This window comes from Lathyrus oleraceus, chromosome 7 (genome assembly GCF_024323335.1).
Source record: "Lathyrus oleraceus cultivar Zhongwan6 chromosome 7, CAAS_Psat_ZW6_1.0, whole genome shotgun sequence".
Taxonomy (NCBI): Eukaryota; Viridiplantae; Streptophyta; class Magnoliopsida; order Fabales; family Fabaceae; genus Lathyrus; species Lathyrus oleraceus.
Genome location: NC_066585.1, coordinates 146,183,211 through 146,207,423, shown reverse-complemented (window position 1 = coordinate 146,207,423; position 24,213 = coordinate 146,183,211). Strand labels below are relative to the sequence as shown.

Genomic DNA, 24,213 nt, shown 5'->3' with positions numbered 1-24,213 from the left:
ACGTGTTGTTCTTGATGTTTTGTGATGGATTAGGATTTATGCTGTGGTTTTGATTCTTGAAGTTTGTTTATTATTTTCATGATACTCGTTATGGTATGTTGTTGTAATGGATTATAAATGGTTACTGTTGGAATAGAATGAGTTAAAAGATGAATTTTTGGAGAAAATGAATGAACCGATCGACTAGTTCTGGAAAGTTCCGTCAAATAATAGATTGGTTGGTCTTTAATGGAAGAAAATTTGATTTTTTTCCTAGTAAAAATCGATTGGCCTTGGACCCCAATCGATTGGTCCACTAAATTTTCGTGAAAAATATGGCAGAACCTCCATCCAATCGATTGGACCATGACAACAATCAATTGGTTCCCCTATTTCCACTTTAAAAAGAGTTTCGTAACTCAGAATGAGGCCCGATCGAATGCATTGGAAAGATAGTTCAATGATTTATTACTTGGTGAGATAAAATCATGTTTATAAGTAAATTATGACTTGCTTGTTGGTATTACATTATTATGTATGTTTATGAGTTGTTTCTCTGTTCCATCATAAAACGGTAACGGTAACTCCAATTGATACGGGAATGGATGCGTTAGAAAGATAACACAGATGACTATGATATAAAGAGAAGTTTCTATGAGTTATTCCATTATATCTTACCTTTTAATCTAGTTATTTTCCACCATAATATAATTGGACGGACGTTTACCACATGACGTGGAAGTGGAATAAGACAGATTGAGGCGGATTGTGTGATTTCCTTGCTTATGATTTTGTAACACATTGTATTATCATTTGTGCACTATATATTATATGAATTATATTACAAATTATTGTTGTATTAATTGTGTGTATGTATAATATGATTAAAAACCTATAATGATGAGTGAGGAAATCTAGGAGTATAACTAGGTGAATAACTTAGAAAGATAATCTAGGTTATGAAAAATGACTTAGGTTGTGATGCTTGGACGCAAGGGTACCTAGGTGTGTATCACGGGCAAATATTCACCTGATAACGAATCAATATTCTTTATATGGAACATGTGGATTAATATGTGAATGGGTGGATATGAACACTTAGTATTTAATGAATACCATGAGAATTCAGTTGATATTTGGTGAGAAAACTTTGTTCCATAGTCCTATTTGGGGGGGGGGGAGCTTTTCTCCAAAAGTCCTATTTTGTTGTTGAGACTTAATCATGTATTCAGATGTGATTGTGCATATACCACTTCAAAGGCTTAGGTAAAGCGGCAAGTGAGGATGTGGAACCAATGATTTGTGCCTCAATTGGGTTTGAGCCCTAGCCATGGCAGACATGGGGGAAAGGTGGACACCTAAGTGGGTTAGAGGCCCATATGGTGAAAGATACCCTAAATGGGTTAGAGTCCCATACGGGTGATAGTCGCTTGAACTGAGGATTAAGCCTCATAGAGGACCCGATATCCAACGTGAAAGTTAAATCATACAAGCATGCATGAACCGAGCCTGGCTTTAACATAGGTCCATTCGGGGATAGATGTTTCGCGAATACGAATAGTGATTTATTGAGTTATGTGAACTCAAGTGACATGTTTCCATACATTGTGAATATCCCTCAGTTGGTCAAGTCCTAGTTACATTGTGTGAGTGACACACAAGTAATGGAAGGTGAATACTTGAGTTAGAAATCGGGTAGTGACCCTGTAGAGCCAAGTGGATCCATAGGATATGGGAACTCACTGAGATTATTATCTCACCCCATCAATGTTGTTGTTTTTCAGGTGTTTTTGCAGGTATGATTAAGAGGAGCTGCTTGATGATGTTTCAAAGTTATTGTGATGATGTGATCTTTCGCTATGGATTTTGTACAATGGTAGATATTATACATAGATCTTAGTTTTTTTTTTATTTAGGCACTTCCCATATCTTGTACCATATGTGGTATCTTTTATTTTGGTCAAGTATGTAAATGGTGTCTTTAGGCTCTTATGTTGTATCAGTACCAAATAATAACACTTGTATGATATTATTCTAGATATATATTATATGAGCTATTACAGTTTGTATCAGAGCAGGTTGATTCTCGACCTAGCCTTGAAACATCATAAATAAATTTATTCCTACATCATATATGTGTTTAGGCGACATGATTCTTAATATCATTGTATATAGTATTGGGCCTTATCAACCTAATTCTATGTGAGTGGTAGGTAGGATCATAGTTGAGCGACCACGAGGACTCCGAAGGTTGTGTAGAACTTGTAATTCGAGGGTATACTCAAGCTAAGGGTTATAAAGTATGGAGAACCAGATAGCTAAGTTGAAGTTTCATTAGGAGTTGTGATTTGGGTAATGTGGAATTGAAGAGTAGTGCATGGTCCAAGCAATCCAGTAATTCTAAGGGAGTCGGGAAGTGAGGATTTATTTTGGATGGATTTGTTGGAGTTTTGAGAAATATGTGAATCTGCTAGTAGGACAAGATTAATCCACTAGTGTGGGATAAATTTTGTGAGTAATTCCATACAGTGGGGGAGGAATGACGGTTTTGTTGCATGTATGACATAAGGTCTGAAAGTGAGGTAGTGTATTGGTGTTTCAGCTTCTAAGGCCACTAAAACATTTTGGAAGAACGAGAGTACTTCATGGAGTATATTAAGAATGATACCTTCCAAGTGGTTGAGAGATGGAGATATAGGGGCGTTCAACTTTTGTTGAGGATCTAAAGTATGGTGAAGTCTAAGGAGAGACTCGAGGACATGACTTTCAATTCTAAGTGGAATATGTATGCAATAAGTAAAGAGTAGTAGATAAACCAAGTATACTCAGTCTAAGAAGGGAAACCGAGTTCAGGATAGTTCATCAAGAATTAAATATTCAGTGAGATACCATTTTGGAAATGTTGAGTTACCTAAGGATCAGTTATAAGAGATTATGTCGAAGAGAGAACAAGCATTATATAACAACAAAAGTTCTAGTGGTATGGGTTGAAGGAGGTTTGTGTTGAGAGATAGGGCAAGTAATTGGGATTCAAGGAAATTCTAGTAGAAAGATTCTATGTGTCGTGGCTGGGAAAATGATAGAGTCTCCACCATGCTTTATTCGCTCCTAAGGAACAGCGATATAATGATAAAACCTAATGTATACCCGTGGGATACTGGGTTCGGGAGTCGGTTAAGTAAGAGGAAGGTGTTAGGAACCCCTTACCTCCATTGTATTCAATGGGATCCTTCTACACTTCTAGGGTTATTGTATTTTGGTAAGAGGCTTGCTTGATTCCTAATCAGCTACTGATTATTTATTTATTTAAAGAATGTATTACATTTAAATGAACGAGAGACTCAAACAAGTTTTTTATGACCGTACTCGCTAGAGTTTACAACTCTATGCCTATGTACCTCCGCCTTAGGCGAAGGATCAGAGTATCGTAGTTCGTCTTGAAAATGTTAGTTGGTTAGTTATTTTTATCCCTTGAAAACTTTCACACATCGGGGGCGGAGAAATGTTTTTAGAAAATGCCTCAATACACTAGGGTAGAGGTCTTACGATTTGAAGTGAATTTGAATTGATTTTATCCCTCTCAAAAATCTTATTTTAAATTATTTAAGAAAATAAAATAGGAGTCATAGTTATGTGATAACCCCTTATTCCGATTTTAATGCCGATTTAATCTTTGATAACCCCTTTATCCCAAATTATATCACATGTCTTTATCCCGTTTTAAATTGAGAATATCATTTAATTTAATAATAATATATTAAATATATAATAGAAAAATAAATCAAATTAAAGATAATACAAATAATTTAAATAGGATGTCATTACATATATCATTTTTCCCGATTTTATCCTATTTTACACCCCTTAAACCCTAATAATTATCCCCGGTTCTATGCCCTAATTCATGATTTAAATAATCCTAATATAAATGATAAAAAAACCTAATCAATTAAAATATTATCATCATACATAATTAATAAGATAAACACGACACAAATTAAAAAAAATAAAAAAATAAAAATTTAATTTTTAATTTTATTTGAATTAATATTAAATGGATAAATCATAATTAATAATTAATTAAGTAATTAACTAACTACAAATTAAATGGATAAATCATAATTAATAATTAATTAATTAAAGATTAAAAAAAATGAAGGGAGTGCATTTTAAATTGGGTTAGCAATTGGGCTGGTGTTTGGGGGTGCTAAGAGAAATAGGGGGAGGCACATTGGCCTCTCTGAGCCCACCACGCCCAAAGCCTCCATGGGAGAGTCAACCGTAGACTCTTAACCAGGGGCGCCGGATCTGTTGACTAGAAAGTCAACAAGATCAAACCTGGTGCGTTGGATGAGATGACTAGTGGAAGTCATCCAGACGGAGGGACACGATGGAGGTCCAACATTGGTACACCGTAGACTTGCCCGCTTGGGATAAGTCAACGTATGCTCGTCGCGTGGCCATCAGGGGGCACACATCCTTTATCAAGCAATGGATGAAGGGATTATAAGAACGAGCTCCCTGTGGAACTCTCATTTCTTTCCTTTCTTTCTCCCTCTTCCCTTCGCTCCTCTCTAATTTCTCTCTAAACTTCTCCACCTCAACACTCTAAAACCGTCCTAAACCACCGTCCGTCTCCAGATTCATGTTGTCCTTCAACCGAAATCTTCAAACATTTAACCAAATTTCCAAAAAACCTTCCCCATTCCTTCAACTCGGGTTCTCCAGATGAACCCTAACCACCCCTTTTAACCCAAAAACCTTCTTCAACCGAAGAAGCCTATGAACCTTAACCTGGGTTCATAATGAACCCTAACCCTAAAGAACCCTAGGATTCATATGATGAACCCTAACCCTAATTTCCCAGAAACCCCTAAATTAAACATTGTTAATACCTTAGGATTGGCATTAATTTTGTAAAAAAAAATAATGTAATCATCTCTGTTGTTTTAATATGTTGGGTTGAAGAAGTTCAACTTCTGGACCAACATGTCATGTACGATGTCACGACATCATGCCTGTGACATCGTACATGTGTAGAAAACTGAATTAATTAATTCAGTATATATTCTGGGATTAGTAAGGATATTTGGTGAATATCCTAACTCCCAAGTGGAGGTCTTAAAGACTCAATCAGAATATATATATAGGCTCAAAATAAGGAGATATATATGGAGAGATTTTAGGATTGAAGACCTTGAATGTAGCAGAAAGTTTCTGCTGACTTTGTAACACCAAAGAACAAGTTTGCTGCGATTTCTGAAGGCCCAAATCCAGTTGGGTGATTAGGTTATAAATAGCATATTGTAACCTAGTTTTTGTAAGCCTCATAGAATGAAAATTTAGGGGTGTGTGCGGTAAACCTCCCAACCTGTGGGAAGGTTACCATGTGTTTCTCAGTGTTCAAAGCTGAGAGTATTTCTAACTCAAAGCCTATAGGCAAGAGTGATTATGTTCTTGAATGAAGTTGTGAAGCAAGTTCAAGTTGGTTTAACATTACATTGTATTTGTAGTGATAGGAATGGAAACTGGAGGTTTCTATCTAGGAGTTCCTAGGTATAGATTGCATTGGGTAGGGATTAAGTGAAGAGTTGTAAACGGGGGAGTTTAACTCTGAATTAATACTGCTGATAGTGGATCTTCTTCCTGGCTTGGTAGCCCCCAGACGTAGGTCATGTTGGACTGAACTGGGTTAACAATTTCCTGTGTTTGTTTTCCTTCTGCATATGTTATAATCCTGTATGCCATAACTAAGCTTGTATTTCAGTCTGCCTACCAAGATAATAACAGACCTGATACATAGCCTTCTGGTTGAATGTCAATCAGAATGTCTTGACATTCATCATTGACAGCATATACTGAATAATAGGCAGGTTGGTTTTTATGCTTCAGTTCAGTATATATTGAAGTCTGGTTTTCAAGTGGAAAACAGACCTGGACAAAGGATCATTGTGAAACTGTCAAACTGGATGTCTAGACAGTTGTTCATGTAGGCTGATACTGAATTAGAGACTGGTTGGTCTTTTACAGTACAGTAAATTTAGCACAGTCTGTTTTTCAGGAACATAACAGAATCAGCATGATGTATATGTTCTGAATGTCAAACTGAATGTTGTGACATTCATTCCTGACAGCATGTGCTAAAGTGTAGGATGATTAGTTTTTCTGGGTCAGTATTCTTCTCAGGCTATTCTTTAGGAATCCAACAGCTGAGCTAAAATCCAGGAAACCAACGACTACCCTACAATTAATGAACCTAACAAATCGCCTATTTGTTAGCAATCTAATAAGTGGTAATTAGATTAATGTATTCAACCTTTATTTCAGGAAATACAAGTAAAAGGCAAGCACACTGGAATAATGTAACAGATGATCAATTAAGACATCATGATGATAACTGTGTAGGAAAACAACAGAAGTGAGAGCTATGATTGATCTCTGCTGAGGTTGTATACCTGATGCACAGGACTAGGGGTTCCTTCATTCTAGGGTGACATAGAAGGAGATGTCGTGACATCTGTGAAAGCGTGCTTTAGTACAGGGTTTAATGTGTTAACTGTCTTGCTATGATAGTTACAATGTTGGATCAGATGTCATGACTTGGAGTAGAATATCTGAATTCTGACTACGTCAGAATTTCAAATGGTATCAAAGCAGGCATCCTGTTCTGCTTCTGGATGAGATCCATGGGTGATACTTTCTGGTATCTTGCAAGGAGTTATGTTAGTACTGATGCTGGAACCTGTGGAAGTTTCTGTAATTCCCCTGAATGGTCCCTTGAAGTAGGTGGATGGACTGTTCATGACAGGAATGGTATGTACCTGTCTCTGGAGGTTGGCAATTGGCCTCTGTGTGGGACAGCTGTGCTAGTATTGAATCATATTCAAGCCTGGTATGTTCGTGGAGGCTGATCTGGTGAAGTGTGTGTCTATAAGTTGAGTTGTATTATGATTTCCGCTGCATAATACCTGGCAAAGCTCAAACTCTGATGTAGTCTCTCCTCTTGTGGATGAAAGGCTGATGTATTCAAGATTTCATCATAACCTACTGAAGATGTCAAAGATACTTGAGCCTCCTCAAGTCCACCCATCATGACGTTCTCTCTTCAGGATGGTAAGAATCACCTGATCACTGATTCGTTTACACTCTTGGGTAGTGTATATGAAGACCTTGAAGACTTTCAAGGAGGTTTTGTTCCAAGGAGGTGGAACCAATGTTCTATGTGATGTTAGAACATGTTGTTCAACAAGTATGCAGCTGCTGGTTGAAGAACAGATGTTTTTAGGTGTCAAACAAAGGGATACTTTTGTTTGGAACCTACTCCTGACCTGGAAAAGGAGACATCTGTGTGTGCTAAGTTGACAAGGGTAGGGTCAACTGTGTGTGTGCTCAAGAAGGTCACTTTTAGAAATTTGTTCTCTAGAAGTGGAGCTGGTTGAGATGTGACATCGCGCAATTGCCTGCTATTTGCCTTATTCCTATAACTTGATCAGGGTTGGATAGGTGTTCCTTGAAGTACTATGTTGTGCTGGAAGACAAGTCCCTGGATGATAGAAGTCAATAATGGGGTAACCTGACTGCTATTCCATTTAAGAGGATTGCGACCATGAATCTTGTTATTCAAACACCTCGCTCAGAAGTGGCAGTTCCTTCAAGGAGTGAGAATATGAAGATTCAGAGGTTGGTTGAGGTAGTATGCTCTGGCAATGCATATCTACAATTGACTGGTGTTGTTTTTCACTAGGACTTATGGTCAACTGAAGTCTGATTGGTGTGATTGGAGTATGTATAGGTATAACTCATAGAGTTAGGTGCCACTGGTAGGGATGGTGTATGTCATGTTGAGACACTTGTGTACAATGCATGGATATTGGTGTGGAGTTTCCATGATTGGTAATTTGAGGGGGAGTTTTGGTTAACCTCCCCACGGTTGGTCAGCCTAGGGTCTGGTTGGCTGTTGATCTGGGTCACATGGGTTCTGGTTGTTATGTGACACATGTGCAAGGAAGGAGCCATCTCTCTCATTCCTAAGGGTAAATCTAATCTGGAAAGAGTCTCAAGACTGCTGAGGTGCTTGCAAGCAGAAGATGTTGACACTAGAAGAGTATTTTCAAAGTAGTCTTATGGTGGAAGTATCTGAAAGGAATATTGGGAAAGGATTTAAGATCAATGTCAACTTGTGCCAAGTACAAGTAGTTAATTGATTATCCTTGGAGCTCAAGATAACTGATGTTCTTAAAGATGTTGGAGCATCTCTTCTTCAAGACCCTGTGCAGAATCACAGGAAGGATAGTACATTGGTTTATGATCTATCTCTTTGGTGGAAGAAAAAGCATATGATCTTTGAAAAGGTTTCCTGGCAAGAAACATGTTCAGCCTTGTTGTGTACAAGAAGAAGAAGACATCATAGTTTTGGTGGTGGTTACTTGAATCAGTTCATCTCTGATCTAAGTAAGGAAGTGCATTGACTAATGCATACTATGACGTTAAGAACAAGTGGCAGCTTTCTTAACATCATGGAAACATGCTTGCTTTAGGAAGTGGAATCCTTGGTATAGCTGAAGGGTTAGTTTCTAGCTGGTCCTTCTGAAGACTCATGCACCAGAGTGTCTGATGTCTTTGGAGAAGAAGCAGGGATTCATCAAGGTGTGAACCTGGATGACTTAACTGCAAACCTGCAGGATGGAGGTTGTTTACTCAAACTTGGTTCCACAATCAAGTCTATGAGAACATTGAACTCTTTTTCTGTGAAGGGAGGAAGTTCTTTCAAGTGGCAGAAGAAGGAGCTGAATTCAACAGCTGGATGTCAAAACACAATGTTGTGACATTTGGTTTAACATCAGATTCTTAGTTGGTGAAGTGGCACATCAACTTGAGATAGAAGGGTCTACAGGGTTGTAGATTGGACACTTCAAAAAGCTTGAAGTTCAAATCTCACTTGGAAGGTCAGAATATCTTTGGGAGAAGTCTGATAAACTTGGAGAGGTCAAAAAGTGGCATTTGACTTTTTCATATGAGGATTCATGAAGGAGGTAATCAACCAGTGGCATTTGGTCTATCTCAGAAGTGAGTTTGAAGGATCAAGATAATCAACATATGGCAGCTGATTATTCTTGAGGAAATTCTGAGACAAATTACTTTTGAGCAGAAAAGTAGTAAGTTGAAGACAAAAGGAGATGTCTCTCTATTCATCTCTTGGAGCTTGTGGTAGGAGCTCTAAGCTATCTATGGAAGATTATCTCTTGTAATGGGATGAGAATGTATGTGTCCCAATTTGTGTCTGGCTCTTTTGGACTAAGCTGGTGACTCAGTGATATCTGAAAATTATCAGATGGTGTACCTTGTTATGTTGAGAGGATGTCCTAACTAAGGTTAGAACATTTTGTGAAGTGGTTTTCTGTTCTGGTTAGAAGAGAGATTGACACAGAGTGTGGATGTGTTCAACCAAGAGGGTTGAACAGAGGGTGTGCTCTTGAAGACATGAAGATGCGTCTTATGTTTTCCATTCATCAAGTGGTCTGGGTTCTCTTTGAATCAGGAAGTATGGGAAGGTCCAACTTTGGGATGTTGGATATGCTCATGTGTGATCTCCAAGTTTCAAGAGGAGAGTGGGTTGTTCATGATATGGGGAATTTTGTCTTTGTGCTGCAAGTAATCATCAAGCTTGTGGTCTATGTGGTCTCAGATAACTAGGTATGACACCTTGTTAGGATGATGTGATGTAAGTCAAGGCTGAGTAAGCAGAAGAATGTCTGACCGGATGTCATGACATTGCCCTGGACAATGCTGTTAGTTCCTTCTGAATCTTAAAGTCATTAGGAATTATGGATGTGGTGTGTCTAATTCTGATAAATTAGAATAAGCCTGATGGTCACAGTTGTGTGGTATAGGGGGAGTAACCATCTACTGGTGTTTGTGATTTTAGCTTTAGTAGTGCCAGATGTCAAGTCTCTACTGGAGGTATGAAAGTGGTCTTAGGAAATGTTGAATACTGGCAGAATGTAGGGAAAAGCCGCGTGGAATGTTAAGACATCGCGTGCAACGTGTCTGACTGCATATATGGAATAGTCTCCATGCACTAGAACTGCTGTTTCGAAAAAGAAACAGTCAAGAGCTATAAAAGGTATTCAAAGATAGTCTGAGATTTTGTTGGTGATTCTCTGACTGTTTCTCAGCAAATATTAATGAATCTTGACCAAGCATTTATTCCCACCGTTAATTCCTAAGCACGGGCTGGACTATTTAAAGGATGTATCAGCACTCCTCCTCTCACAAGAGAAACATTCCATTCCCACTAAACCATGGGATATGTCAAGGTGTGGGCAAATTGCGCCTGGATCTGGTTTTGTGAAGGGTTCGTTTGTAAATGTTTAGCGAAAAAGGGGGAGAGAAGAAATAGAGTCCTGAGAATGTACCAGAAGCAAGCTAACTGTGGTTGTGGTAGCAAACAGAAGCTGGCGTCAGGCACAAAATCCACCAACTGGGTATACCACTTGTATCTTGTGATCTGAGTTAAGAAGACAGTTGTGCCTTATGATCTGAGTTACATTGTCTATGTACTCAGCATTACATATTCTTCAGGAAGCCCTCCTGTTGAGGGGAAAGGTTCTGGTACAACTGGTTCTTGTACCTCTACTTCCTCATGTACACAAACCTTGAAGGTTGTGGTGGTGGAGTCAATGACAGAGATGAAGAGCATACCCATATTGGGATGTTTTGTCCAGTGTAATGCTTATTTGTTTTAGCTAAAATTTGCCAAAGGGGGAGATTGTTAATACCTTAGGATTGACATTAATTTTGTAAAACAAATAATGTAATCATCTCTGTTGTTTTAATATGTTGGGTTGAAGAAGTTCAACATCTGGACCAACATGTCATGTACGATGTCACGACATCATGCCTGTGACATCGTACATGTGTAGAAAACTGAATTAATTAATTCATTATATATTCTGGGATTAGTAAGGATATTTGGTGAATATCCTAACTCCCAAGTGGAGGTCTTAAAGACTCAATCAGAATATATATAGGCTCAAAATAAGGAGATATATATGGAGAGATTTTAGGATTGAAGACCTTGAATGTAGCAGAAAGTTTCTGCTGACTTTGTAACACCAAAGAACAAGTTTGCTGCGATTTCTGAAGGCCCAAATCCAGTTGGGTGATTAGGTTATAAATAGCATATTGTAACCTAGTTTTTGTAAGCCTCATAGAATGAAAACTTAGGGGTGTGTGCGGTAAACCTCCCAACCTGTGGGAAGGTTACCATGTGTTTCTCAGTGTTCAAAGTTGAGAGTATTTGTAACTCAAAGCCTGTAGGCAAGAGTGATTATGTTCTTGAATGAAGCTGTGAAGCAAGTTCAAGTTGGTTTAACATTACATTGTATTTGTAGTGATAAGAATGGAAACTGGAGGTTTCTATCTAGGAGTTCCTAGGTATAGATTGCATTGGGTAGGGATTAAGTGAAGAGTTGTAAACGGGGGAGTTTAACTCTAAATTAATACTGCTGATAGTGGATCTTCTTCCTGGCTTGGTAGCCCCCAGACGTAGGTCATGTTGGACTGAACTGGGTTAACAATTTCCTGTGTTTGTTTTCCTTCTACATATGTTATAATCCTGTATGCCATAACTAAGCTTGTATTTCAGTCTGCCTACCAAGATAATAACAGACCTGATACATAGCCTTCCGGTTGAATGTCAATCAGAATGTCTTGACATTCATCATTGACAGCATATACTGAATAATAGGCAGGTTGGTTTTTATGCTTCAGTTCAGTATATATTGAAGTCTGGTTTTCAAGTGGAAAACAGACCTGGCCAAAGGATCATTGTGAAACTGTCAAACTGGATGTCTAGACAGTTGTTCATGTAGGCTGATACTGAATTAGAGACTGGTTGGTCTTTTACAGTACAACAAATTTAGCACAGTCTGTTTTTCAGGAACATAACAGAATCAGCATGATGTATATGTTCTGAATGTCAAACTGAATGTTGTGACATTCATTCCTGACAGCATGTGCTAAAGTGTAGGATGATTAGTTTTTCTGGGTCAGTATTCTTCTCAGGCTATTCTTTAGGAATCCAACAGCTGAGCTAAAATCCAGGAAACCAACGACTACCCTACAATTAATGAACCTAACATGTCGCCTATTTGTTAGCAATCTAATAAGTGGTAATTAGATTAATGTATTCAACCTTTATTTCAGGAAATACAAGTAAAAGGCAAGCACACTGGAATAATGTAACAGATGATCAATTAAGACATCATGCTGATAACTGTGTAGGAAAACAACAAAAGTGAGAGCTATGATTGATCTCTGCTGAGGTTGTATACCTGATGCACAGGACTAGGGGTTCCTTCATTCTAGGGTGACATAGAAGGAGATGTCGTGACATCTGTGAAAGCGTGCTTTAGTACAGGGTTTAATGTGTTAACTGTCTTGCTATGATAGTTACAATGTTGGATCAGATGTCATGACTTGGAGTAGAACATCTGAATTCTGACTACGCCAGAATTTCAAATGGTATCAGAGCAGGCATCCTGTCATACAAACAACAATTCAAGGAAAAGGTGAGAGACTACGAAGACTAACCTTCAGAATGGAGGTTTATTCCGGTGACGAGCTAAGATCCGTTCCATTCTTCTTCTTTCAATTTGATTGCTTCTCTTTCCCCTTTTAACTTCCTCATTTTTATCTTTTGTGCGAGGTTGCTAGATCGAGGCTCAACTCAAGAGAGTAAGTGTTTAGATATTAAACCCTAACTTCTGTTTAATTGGAGCTTTGGCGGGGGTTTCGTGGATTGCAGGAACAAGATTGACGGGGATTATCTTTAGGGTCTTTTGTCGTCCTCTTCATCTTAATTCATCTTATATTTATAGATTAATTTAGGTTTTAGGTTTTAATTGTGATTGATTAGTTATAGGAAATTTAGATTGATGTAATTGATTTCGATTGTGTTTATTTTTAGATTTGGATTTTGTTTAGAAATAGAATTTACAATTGTAACAGCCTTATAATGTATATGGTCCTCTTTTGTAATTCTGGAAGTTTTGGAATAAAAATGGAAGTTTCTGATTGAAGTTTTAATGTGCGTAAAATTAGGGTTAGATTGGGGAAGAAGATGGACAAGGTTTGGGTCAGGCTTGACCCGGTTCGGGGTTGGATCCTGGGTTTGACCCAGTTGACCCTTGGGTTCTCTAATTGACCCAAGTGAAAGGAGGCCCAGATTGGGCCCAGACCACTTCCTAACTTAGGCAAAAAGGCCCAATAGACAAAAAAACAATAATGATCCAATTAACCTCGATTTAATTATAATAATAATATTAATAATAATAATCCCATAATAATAATAATCCAATAATAATAATGATAATATTAATAATAATAATCCAGTAATACTAATATTAACAACAATAATAATAATAATAATAATAATAATAATAATAATAATAATAATAATAATAATAATAATCCAATAATAATAATCCAATAATCCAATAATAATAATAATACAATAATAATCCAATAATCCAATAATAATAATAATAATAATAATAATAATAATAATAATAATACTAATAATAATAATAATAATAATAATATTCTTAGACATACTATCAATAATATCATTCCTAGTGATAAATAATACTAATAAATAATAATTATGTTAATAAATAATAATATTAATAAATAAAGATTATAATATTTCCCAATTATCCTATCAATATTTCCCTCAATATAGTAATTTGACAAAAAATTGATTTATCCCTAATTTATCCTAATAATGATACATTTCTAATTAGAAAACCTTATTACTACTACTTCTTCTTTATCGCTCCCTAAACTCTGTAAAAAGATAAATTCTCATAAAATAGAAAACCTTATTGAGTATTCTCATGTTCCAGAAGATGCTCAAATTTCCGAAATAATACCTCCTCAATTAAGCCCATACAACATCTTCAAAAGACAAAGAAGTGTTACCAGATCCATCCGAAATCTTATCTCTACGAACCGCCCTCATATGAAAGAATATGTCCAGTCGTCTAGACTAGACCAATGTAGCTTAAGAGCTACGAACCAGGAGCAGTACGTAGATTTGGAGATTCCCCAGTATCTCATAAATCACTGGAAGACTGAAGGATATACAGCCTTACACTTTGGGACTGTCAGGCTCATTCTTTCCCTACACGGAAGGAAGAACCAACCTGTCTTTTGCAAAATAGCTCTATTAGACTCGAGCTACCTCCACTATGAAAACGCTGTGATAGGAACTGTTCTCACCATGCTGCATGCAGGGAGTGTCGTCCTCACCATTTTTCCTAATTATAACGTGAGTCTTAGTGATAATACTTTATCCACGAGACTGAAAGTACAGGTTCAAATCACTGGGACTGACCAAGTACCAGAAGCTATGTCAGCTACTCTCCATCACCAGATAATATACCGCTTGCAGAATCACTCGATAGATCTCCCTCTCTCAGGTTGTTCTTCTGATTCACTATTGGTGGTCACCAACAGAGAGGATGACATACCCTCTATAGTCCAAATTCCAAGAAGAATTACAAGGGAAGAGTTAACTCAACTAATTCCCCTTGAATGGATAACCAACTACGAGAGACTTCATGTTGATAGAAGACCTATCCAATCCAAAGAGGCTACCTTCAGAAGATCTATTGACAAGACGGTCAAGACGATTTTCAAAAAGCCAGACGAAGGGTCGACCTCAATGTCTCCAATCTTCCAGACAATGATGATCCAACCAGTTTTAAAAGAAGACTAGTGTCCTGTCCATGCTGTTACAACAGAAGGAAAACCCATCTACACTGATAAAATAGATGGCCATTTCATCTGGGATGTTGATCCTACAAGATGTGATCTAGATTGTGACTGCTGGATGCACGACAATGATATTGACCGAAATATCATTCTTCCCAAAACAAATAAAAAAGGAAGGTGTAAACCCTCTCCACCTCCTCAAAGAAGATTTGATCCAGACAATGGTCCATGGGTAGGAATCCATGGGAAAAAGAAACCCCTCTCTATCTATGAGGAAGGACTGAAAATCCTTAGGAAAGAAGGATTGTTACCACCTGATGACCCAACTCTTGTTACATGGTCACCAACAGACCATTGTAAGTCACTACATCCTCCAACTGTTGTCCAACCAATTCCTTGTTTTATGTACTCAGCTGCAACTCCAGAGTACGAAAGACAGTTTCCTTCCCTGGAAAGGAAAATGGATCCAATCACATGCAGAACATCTAAACCCTTCATTCATCCCAGTGAAGTCCAGCCCGATGGGAAACTTAAGCCTTTAACTCAAGCTGAAGAAGTGCTAAACTGGCAATCTGAAAACATGGTCTCTCAAAATGAGATTCTCCAAAGCCTTGACAAAAGGGTGGATAAGATTGCTGAGAAAATTGATGAGACAGATGATAATCTCAAGGCTTTATCCCAAAAAATGCAGAAGCACTACAGGAGCTTAAAAGCCCAAGTATCTCAGCTGGATCGTGATTTGCGGCAGATGTTAGAAGAGAGAACTTTTGGCAAAACTTTTGACCAAAAGGAAAGAGAGATCAGAAATCTACAAGGCCAAGTAAAAGAGATAGATGATTTCTTAAGAGCCTCTCATGAAAGAAAGCTCAAGCCCGTTGAAAACACTTTCTTTGACCCTCCTGCTTTACCTACATATTTCAAACAACCAGAAAGGCCTTCTCCTTTCTACCCTACCTATGTGTCATCACCACCAGATCAGGTTAGATACATACCTACAGCTTATAGGCCAAAATCTACTAGAACTTCAACTCCCTCGACCTCCAAGACAAAAGGCAAAGCTTCCTGCCTAAGCGCCTCATCCTCAGACTCTCAGGATATCCCTGAAACACCTTGTCATACCCCAATTTTGTCCGGGCATATTTAATTTTTTCATACAATTGATTTCATTTTTATTTTTGCATCATACGCATACCATTACATATATTTACATCATGAATAAATGCCTAAAATGTCAGTCGAAATAAATTTATTGGAGAATACAGACAAACAGGTTGAATTGTTGAAATTTGAGGAAAGACTGTATTTTTTTTATAAGTTTGTTTTGTGCCGACAATTTTAGTGTGACCAGTTCTATTTTTGAACAAAATTTGCATTCGACTTTTTTTTTATTTTTAATTGGTCAATATTTTTTAGTTAGATATTTAATTAAAGAAATTAGAATGTGTTTAAAATAGATATTAGTTAATTTTTTTTTAAATATTAGTTAATTCAAATTAAATATTAGTTAATTGATTTTGTTATAAATAATAATTAGGGAAAATAAATATATGTATATATCTACATTGGATTCCCTCCACATAAAAGACAAAAAAATTTTACTCAGTAACAAAATTCAAAAAAAACCACTACCTCCTTCCCTGCTCCACTCACTCCACTACCAACTACCTCTCCTCTCTCTGGTACCAACCTAAACGACAAAAATAAACAAAATAAATTCACACTATTCACTCTCAGACGAAGAGAGGACCCGGCTCACATCTCTCTCACAAATCCTTCACTCCACTTCAAAAACCCTAGCCGCCGCTTAAATCTTCATTTTCATCTTCCTCATCGTCTCACCACCTTCATTATCTCCTCCATAAAACCCTCGCCACGAACCACCGTTAACCACCTCTCAGCCACCACAAAAAAAACCTTCGCCGCTAGCAACCATCATCAAACCCTCACCTTCAAATCGCGTCACCATCACCACCACAACCAAATACTCCTCCCTCAACCGACACACCACCACCATCAACCGCCGTCGATTCCATCGCCGCCCACGACAACACGAACCGGCCATTACTCCGACGAAGTTCGCGATTCAGATTGATGTTGAAACGGATTGGAGCACAAAGCCAAGGTGCAAGCGCGAGTTAAAGATTGTTGGTTCCCGAGAAAAGCGCAAGTCGACGCTGTAGATACGGTAACCCGCACGGCAGCAACATCAACAGCAAACTCGGCTCGTCATCGTGGTAACGATCTCAAAGCTTTCTTCAAACTTGTCCCTTATGTCATTTCGGTTTGGCTTTAAACCGTATAGTTGTGCTGGTTAGACCGCTACGAAATTTACTGTCATATACCTTGGTTTTGCTAGTAAAAAGCTGTTTGTCCTGTTGTATATCTGTTGTGGATGTTATGGTTTTCGATTCATGATTCTAAAATAATTACCTTAATGTACGTGACGGCGTGTGTGGGCTGTGTTTGCGTGCCGCTACAGTTTCATTTCAATTGCAATTTCATTGAAATCACAGGTTTTGAAAGCTAACACCATTAACCTGTTTTGATTACGTTAATTATTCTGGTTATGTGGGAAGTTGATGTTGAGAGTCGAGTATATTGGTTCCTTAATCTCCTTACAAGTTTGTTTAAATGTTATTCTGAATTGGGAAATCATAACAGCATGTTTCTTCTTTAAGGTTAACATTTCAAAACCAGTTTTTGTAATGAATGAGCTTCGATTTTGACGGATTTTTGACTGTTTGTGGTTTAGCTTTGGGATCATTGAGTTAATGTTGGCTGATTCGGGTTTATGTGCTATTTTAATTCAGTAAAATGTTATGCTCAGAATATTGATGATTGTAAAGTTAGGAACATGAGTTTGCTCTGTTGATTGCATATTTCCTGGATTTCGGTTATGGAATTTTAGGGTTGTTTATGTTTGGTGCGGGGAAAACGGTTTTGTTGTTGTATGAATTCTGACGCATCATGAGCCAAGGGTGGGGATTGGGTGTTGTATTACGAGTAACCTGTTTGTTGTTGCCTTTTCATTTTGCTTTTCATAGAAATATTTGGAAATGCTTGGAATTTGTTTGGAACAGTTGAAATGTATGTAACGTTTCTTGCTGAAATTTTTACAGTAAGTTGATTTTAGTGGCAATGTAGTATAACCATGCATAAATACATTAAAATGTAATTTTCTCTTTGAACTCAATTAATCGATTAAAATCTTTAATTAGTTTAATTTCTATTAATCAATTTAATTAACTTAATTATTAATTTAATTAGATAATTTTGATAATTAATTTTAATTAATTTAATTAATCAATTTAATAAATTTTAATAAATTAATTTTGTTTAAAAAAAGAAATGGATTAATTTCTTCCAATCATAAACTTCAAATTATTTCAAGCTAAATTACTTCACAAATCATCTTTTCATAAATCATTTATAATTTCATTTCAATTTCAATTCATCATCCAACACAAAACCAATTTCAAAAAGCACAAATCATACAATTCTCGATTTAAATATCGAGCCCATTTTTAAAACACCCTTGTAAGTCGATTGCTCTTCGCATCGCCATCAACCTCACATAGCTTACTCTTGGGCTTCCTTACAATGAGACCTATTTGATTATTGATTAATCGAGTAGATGAAATAATACACTAAAAAATCTTTCATTTCATTAATAAACACAAATTCAAATCATTTTTCTCAAACCATTCAATTTCAAAATCATTTCCTCTTAAAAATAACTTGGGATGAAAAGGAGGTAGGAAGCGTACGCTTCATTATTTCTCAATTACTCGAATAATTGGCGTACGCCATATTGCACGAGTTTTTGTCACCCGGTTAAATCTTAAAACTTACAAATTCAATTACTTTTCCAAATCAAATATAATTCCTAAACTCAATTTATTTCCAAACCATAACAATTTAAATCATTATTCCAAATTTCTTAATTCTAAATCTCCGATAATTAAGGATAGGAGGCGTACGCCTCGCTATCTTTCGATTATTCGAATAATTGGCGTACGCCACATTGCTCGAATTTTTGTCATCAAATTAAAACCTTAATCATATACATTCAAATCTCATTTTCTAAATCAATTAAAATCCTTAAAAATTCTATCACTCTCCAAATTATTTATAAATTCTAAAAACCTTATTTTAAATTAATTTTGAATGAAAAGGAGAATAGTAAGCTTCCGCTTCACTATCTCTCGATTACCCGAATAATTGGCGTACGCCATATTGCTCGGATTTTCGTCATTCAATTCCTAACAATCATACAAAATACAAATCATCTTCCTAAATTAGGGTAATACTAAAAATATCTTTTTATAAACTTGGGATGAAAGGAGATAGGAAGCGTACGCTTCATTATTTCTCAAATACTTGAATAATTGGCGTACGCCATATTGCGCAAGTTCTTGTCACCCGATTACACTTCAAATCATAATATTTCAAAACATTCCTACAAATTCCAAATCCTTGTAATTCCATATTTCAGATGAAAAGAGGATAGGAGGTGTACGCCTCACTATCTTTCGATTATTCGAATGATTGGCGTACGCCACATTGCTCGAATCTTTCGTCATCAAACTTAAAACACAATCGAATAAATTTAAGTCAACTCTCATATCAAACACAATTTTACAAAATAAACTATACAACTTCAATAGAGAATGGGAGGCGTACGCCTCACCATTCCTTGATTATTTGAATAATTGGCGTACGCCACATTGCTCAAATCATCGATAAATCCAAACCTACCAATTCAAATTCAAATTCAAATTCAAACTATCTTCGTAAATCACATACAAACATCTAAACATATCTTTTATAATTTAAACCTCGGGTGATAAGAGATAGGAGGCGTACGCCTCACAATCTCTCGATTATTTGAATAATTGGCGTACGCCATATTGTACAAATTATTGACTTCCGACTAAAACACGCTAAATAAACTTGGATAAAGGAATAGGTGGCGTACGCCTCGTTATTCCTTGAATAAGCAAGTAGGAGGCGTACGCCTCACTACCGTGCATATTCAACATCCACAAACAAACTTTCAAAATAATCTGAATGAAAAAGGAATAGAAGGCGGACGCCTTATTACTCCTCGAAAGAATTGGACGATTGGTGAACACCACATTGCTCAATCTTTCGTCGTTCTTCAAAAACATCTCAAACAAATCAAACCTAACTTCTCGCCCCCGTGCGATCGAAACCAAACCAAACACTCAAACACATCAATTCAACTTGTCACCCCCGCGTGACCAAAACCCTTTCAAAAGAACACTGTCAATCCTTTCTAATGCGCACAACAAACCAATGCTTAAGCCTCCGCCGAGAGTAGACAAGCCAGCGTTTAGCCGTTAGAACGCCGACCCATACAGTCGTTCATCAAAACAAAAACACACCAAAACCCGTAGTTGCCCGAACTACGAATGCTCTGATTTCCTTATTGCACCATAAGGATACGTAGGCAGGAGATTGCTGTATCTTCGCGAGCACACTAATAAAAAACTCCCATTTCCCCTTCCTGAGGTCTTCATCCATCTCTATTATCAACTTTATCACTCAAAGAAAACAGACAACATTTAACTAACATTCAAATAGCAAATTAGACTAAAAGGTTCCCGTTGAGTACAACGGACGTGAGGGGTGCTAATACCTTCCCCTTGCGTAATCGACTCCCGAACCCGAATATGGTTGCGACGACCATTATTCTATTTTTCTTAAAGGTTTTATCGATATTTTCCTATTCCTTAATTGGAATAAATAAAGTTCGGTGGCGACTCTGTTCGAACAAATTTTTCCGCGACCATCGCGAGGAATCGTATTTTTCGAGATGCGACAGATGGCGACTCCACTGGGGATATTTGCTCCAAGCTAGAGAGAGTCAAGCCTAACTTAGTCAATTTGCTATGAATGTTAGAATACCGCTTTTTATTACTTCTTTATATCTTGCTGTATTATTTATGCAATGTGATTTATTCTGCTATTATGTTGGGTGATATATGGTTTCTGACACATGTTGTGAGATAAGCTCCGTACCCGAGCTTTGAGAAGAACTTAGAACCCGGAGTTGTGTAGTGTTGAACCGGGGGGTGTACACCTCATTGGGACAATACGAAAACTCCACCTAGAGTAGATCTGTTCAGAATTTCCATCCTAATATGGCTAGCCCATTATTGCGAGGAAACGTTGAACATGGTCCATGACTCTGGGGACCTCATCTTAAACTGAAGTCCGTCTTCATGATTGGCGATCGTGTAGTATTGAACCGAAGGGTGTACACCCTGTTCGAACATTATGAGGATCCCACTTAGAGTAGACCGATTCAGAACTTCCATTTCAATGTGGCTAGCCCATTATTGCGATGGAAGACTGAACTTGGTCCATGACCCTAAGTTCTTATCATGAAAATGGATAACCTTAGGAGCCATCCTTTGTGTGTGGGGTAGAAAACATAGAACCTCTTTATAGGGTGTACCATATGATACTCGTGATATCCTGGATCCTAACTATACCTGAATTACATTTCCTTTGCATACCTAAATACAAAATTTCATGCATTCTCATCTCATCAGCATGAATTGCATATCATTTCCATAAACAAAAAACTCATCCCATCCTTTGTCCATAACCCGCAGTTGAATTCCCGACATTCGTATCAGACTTGAAGTAGTTTTGGAAAGATTATGGATCCATTGGAGCAAAGCCATATTGCATTAAGAGGAGATGTTGACTCGATGAAAAATCAGATAGACCAACTTGTAGAGGCTATGATGGCTTTGGCAAAGAGGGAGGACAACATTCAGCAAGCTGCAGTTATCGAAAATGTTATTCTAGCTCCAGTAAATGATCCTATCCAGCCTCAGCATGTGCAAACCCCAGTTAATAACTCGGTTGTACAAGAACGTCATATTGTTCGAAATAAGGGTTCCTCATATCATGATGGTGTTGAGTATCATAGCTTTGCATTCTCCGTGCCAGATTCCCATGGGACAAGCCTTGTGGTTAATACTGAACAACTACAAGATGATGAGATTGCTAAAAGATGTTGCGTTCTAGAGAAAAGACTCAAGGCCATAGAAGGACAAGATACTATTGAACAAAGTGCTTTAGACATGTGTTTGGTACCTGGCCTAGTTATACCTGCAAAATTCAAAGTACCAAAATTTGAAAAATACAAAGGGGATAGTTGTCCAAAGCACCATTTGGTGATGTTTTGCCGTAAAATGACCTCTCATGCCCACAATGATAAGTTAATGATTCACTGTTTTCAGGACAGTTTGACTGGGGCATCGTTGAGTTGGTATATGAAGTTAGAAAGGAGTCACATTCACTCATGGTTGGACCTAGCTAACTCCTTCTTGAAGCAGTACAAATACAATTTGGACATGGCTCCCGATCGCATGCAGTTGAAAGCCTTATATAAGGAAAACAACGAATCCTTCAGAGGGTATGCCCAAAGATGGAGAGAATTAGCAGGTCGTGTTGAACCACCACTCTTAGACAAAGAAGTGATGGAATTATTCAGGGATACCTTGCAAAGTCCTTACTTCGAAAGAATGATTAGCAGTGCCGCATCAGACTTCACTCACTTGGTGTCAATTGGAGAACGCATCGAGAATGGCCTCAAAAGTGGAAAAATCCAATGCGCCTCAAATAGCCAGAGCATTGAGAGTGAATCTATGGCCAATTCCCCAAAGGAAGAAGAGGCTGAAATTAACGCAGTCTGGGAAACTCCACAAGCTTCACACCAGACATCATTCTCTCTACATGATCAGTATCCTACAACTCAAGGACCTCCTCAATATCAACAACAGACTCCACCTCAACAGCCATACAAATGGCAGAATACTCCGCATCAGCATCGTCAGCATGCTCAACAAAGGCCAAGGAAGCCAGAGAGACACATCGATCCGCTTCCAATGCCATACAGTCAATTACTTCCATATTTGATTAAGAGGGGATTGATAGTGCCAGAGGAGCTAAAACCAGTCAGTCCTCCATATCCACCAGGCTTTGACGCCAATGCTCGATGTGACTTCCATGCTGGGGCACAGGGGCATTCAACTGAAGGTTGCAAAGTGCTTAAGAGTAAAGTACAAACCCTGCTTGATTCCAAGATGTTCTCATTTGCGCCTCGAAGCTTGCAAATCAGTAATACTACTTCGCCTAGCTGTGCGAGTCCATCAGTCCAAACGGTGGAGGAGATTTCCGAGAGTAAGTCTGAAGATGATTATCATACTAGTCTCGACGAGCAGAACTACCACCACTATGAAGAAGGATAAGCCCAACAGTGAACCAAACACGAGAGAGTTTCCTCTACACTGGCAACCATTTGGCTACTCCTCGCATTTCATTTGTATTTTTCTTTGCATGTTAAGTACTTATCTGCTTTCGAGTATTGTTGATTTCCTTTAATGGTAATATTAATGAAATGATTATGCATGTTTTGAACGAATCCTTTCGTATTCACTCATCTTTTCCATTGATATAAAAAAAAATATTTCTCCCATTCACTTATCAAACTGTTGTTTTAGCAAAGATTGAAGGGAGGATGACGAAAACACAATACTCATAATTGCTGATTGTATGCTTTCGGATAAAACCTTGCTGATGATGTACAGGCATTGTTTCAAATCCCCAAACACTGGAGACATAAGGAGTTAATCCCTAGTCAACCACTTCGAGCCTAGAAGTAGGAGTTTCTTTCGGATTTAAAAAACCTTACATTTAACCTGGGGCAGGGTAATGTTCAGTTAATCTAACTACACATTCAAATTACAAGACGAAGCATCCCGTTTGTGGATCAACCACATGATATTCTTCGCACACATCTTGAAGTGTCGAAGAAACCATACAAATCCAAATTTTATGTCGGTTGTCCTTCAGTGACCAATGACTTGGCAGTCACAATTTTCAAAAAAAAAGTCAAAAGAAGAGCCCGCTAAGTCGAACACCCAAAGAGGAAACTTAGGCAAAAATTAGGGCAATCCCGGTGGACTAAAAAGCTTCAAAAAGCGGTCCAGGTAAAAGTTAGGGATCAAAGCAAAAACCAAAAGAGGTCATGAAAAACCTCAACAAAATAAAACAAGATTCAGTGACCACCATGTCAAGAATCAAAGGGTCACCAACATCCGTGAAGAGCAAAATAAGATGACTGCCATTTCAAGAGATCTTACACTTCCAAACTCTCTTAAAAGTTGAATGTGTGTGTTGACTTAACTGAACGTAGGATTGGAGATCATCGTGAAGAAGGGGTGGGTTAAAACAAAATTTGAGCCTTACATCCTTTGTTTCAATAACCATGAACCAGGCCACGTTACAACCCTTAAAAGACCTAATTGAGGTAGGGTTTATTCTGAAAGCATACTACAACGAGGCTGCGTAAACTGACTCCTAAATATTTGCTAATCACCTGTATTGGCATCATATTCTCACTGTATCTTTCAC

The 24,213-nt window shown here is 37.7% G+C and overlaps 1 protein-coding gene across 1 annotated transcript; it reads left to right on the top strand.

The window, feature by feature from the left end:
- Positions 1–21,449: 21,449 nt before the first annotated feature.
- On the top strand, positions 21,450–23,048 carry LOC127102502 (uncharacterized). The gene is made up of 2 exons (XM_051039869.1): positions 21,450–21,920; positions 22,038–23,048. The coding sequence occupies exons 1-2, from the start codon at positions 21,450–21,452 to the stop codon at positions 23,046–23,048; spliced, it is 1,482 nt and encodes a 493-aa protein (XP_050895826.1).
- Positions 23,049–24,213: the final 1,165 nt, after the last annotated feature.

Bases quoted from the DNA above. Each gene is read 5' to 3' on its own strand.
- LOC127102502 (XM_051039869.1), top strand. From the start codon at position 21,450: ATGGATCCATTGGAGCAAAGCCATATTGCATTAAGAGGAGATGTTGAC. The intron at 21,921-22,037 runs GTACCAAAATTT...CACTGTTTTCAG, and splicing joins TTATACCTGCAAAATTCAAA to GACAGTTTGACTGGGGCATC.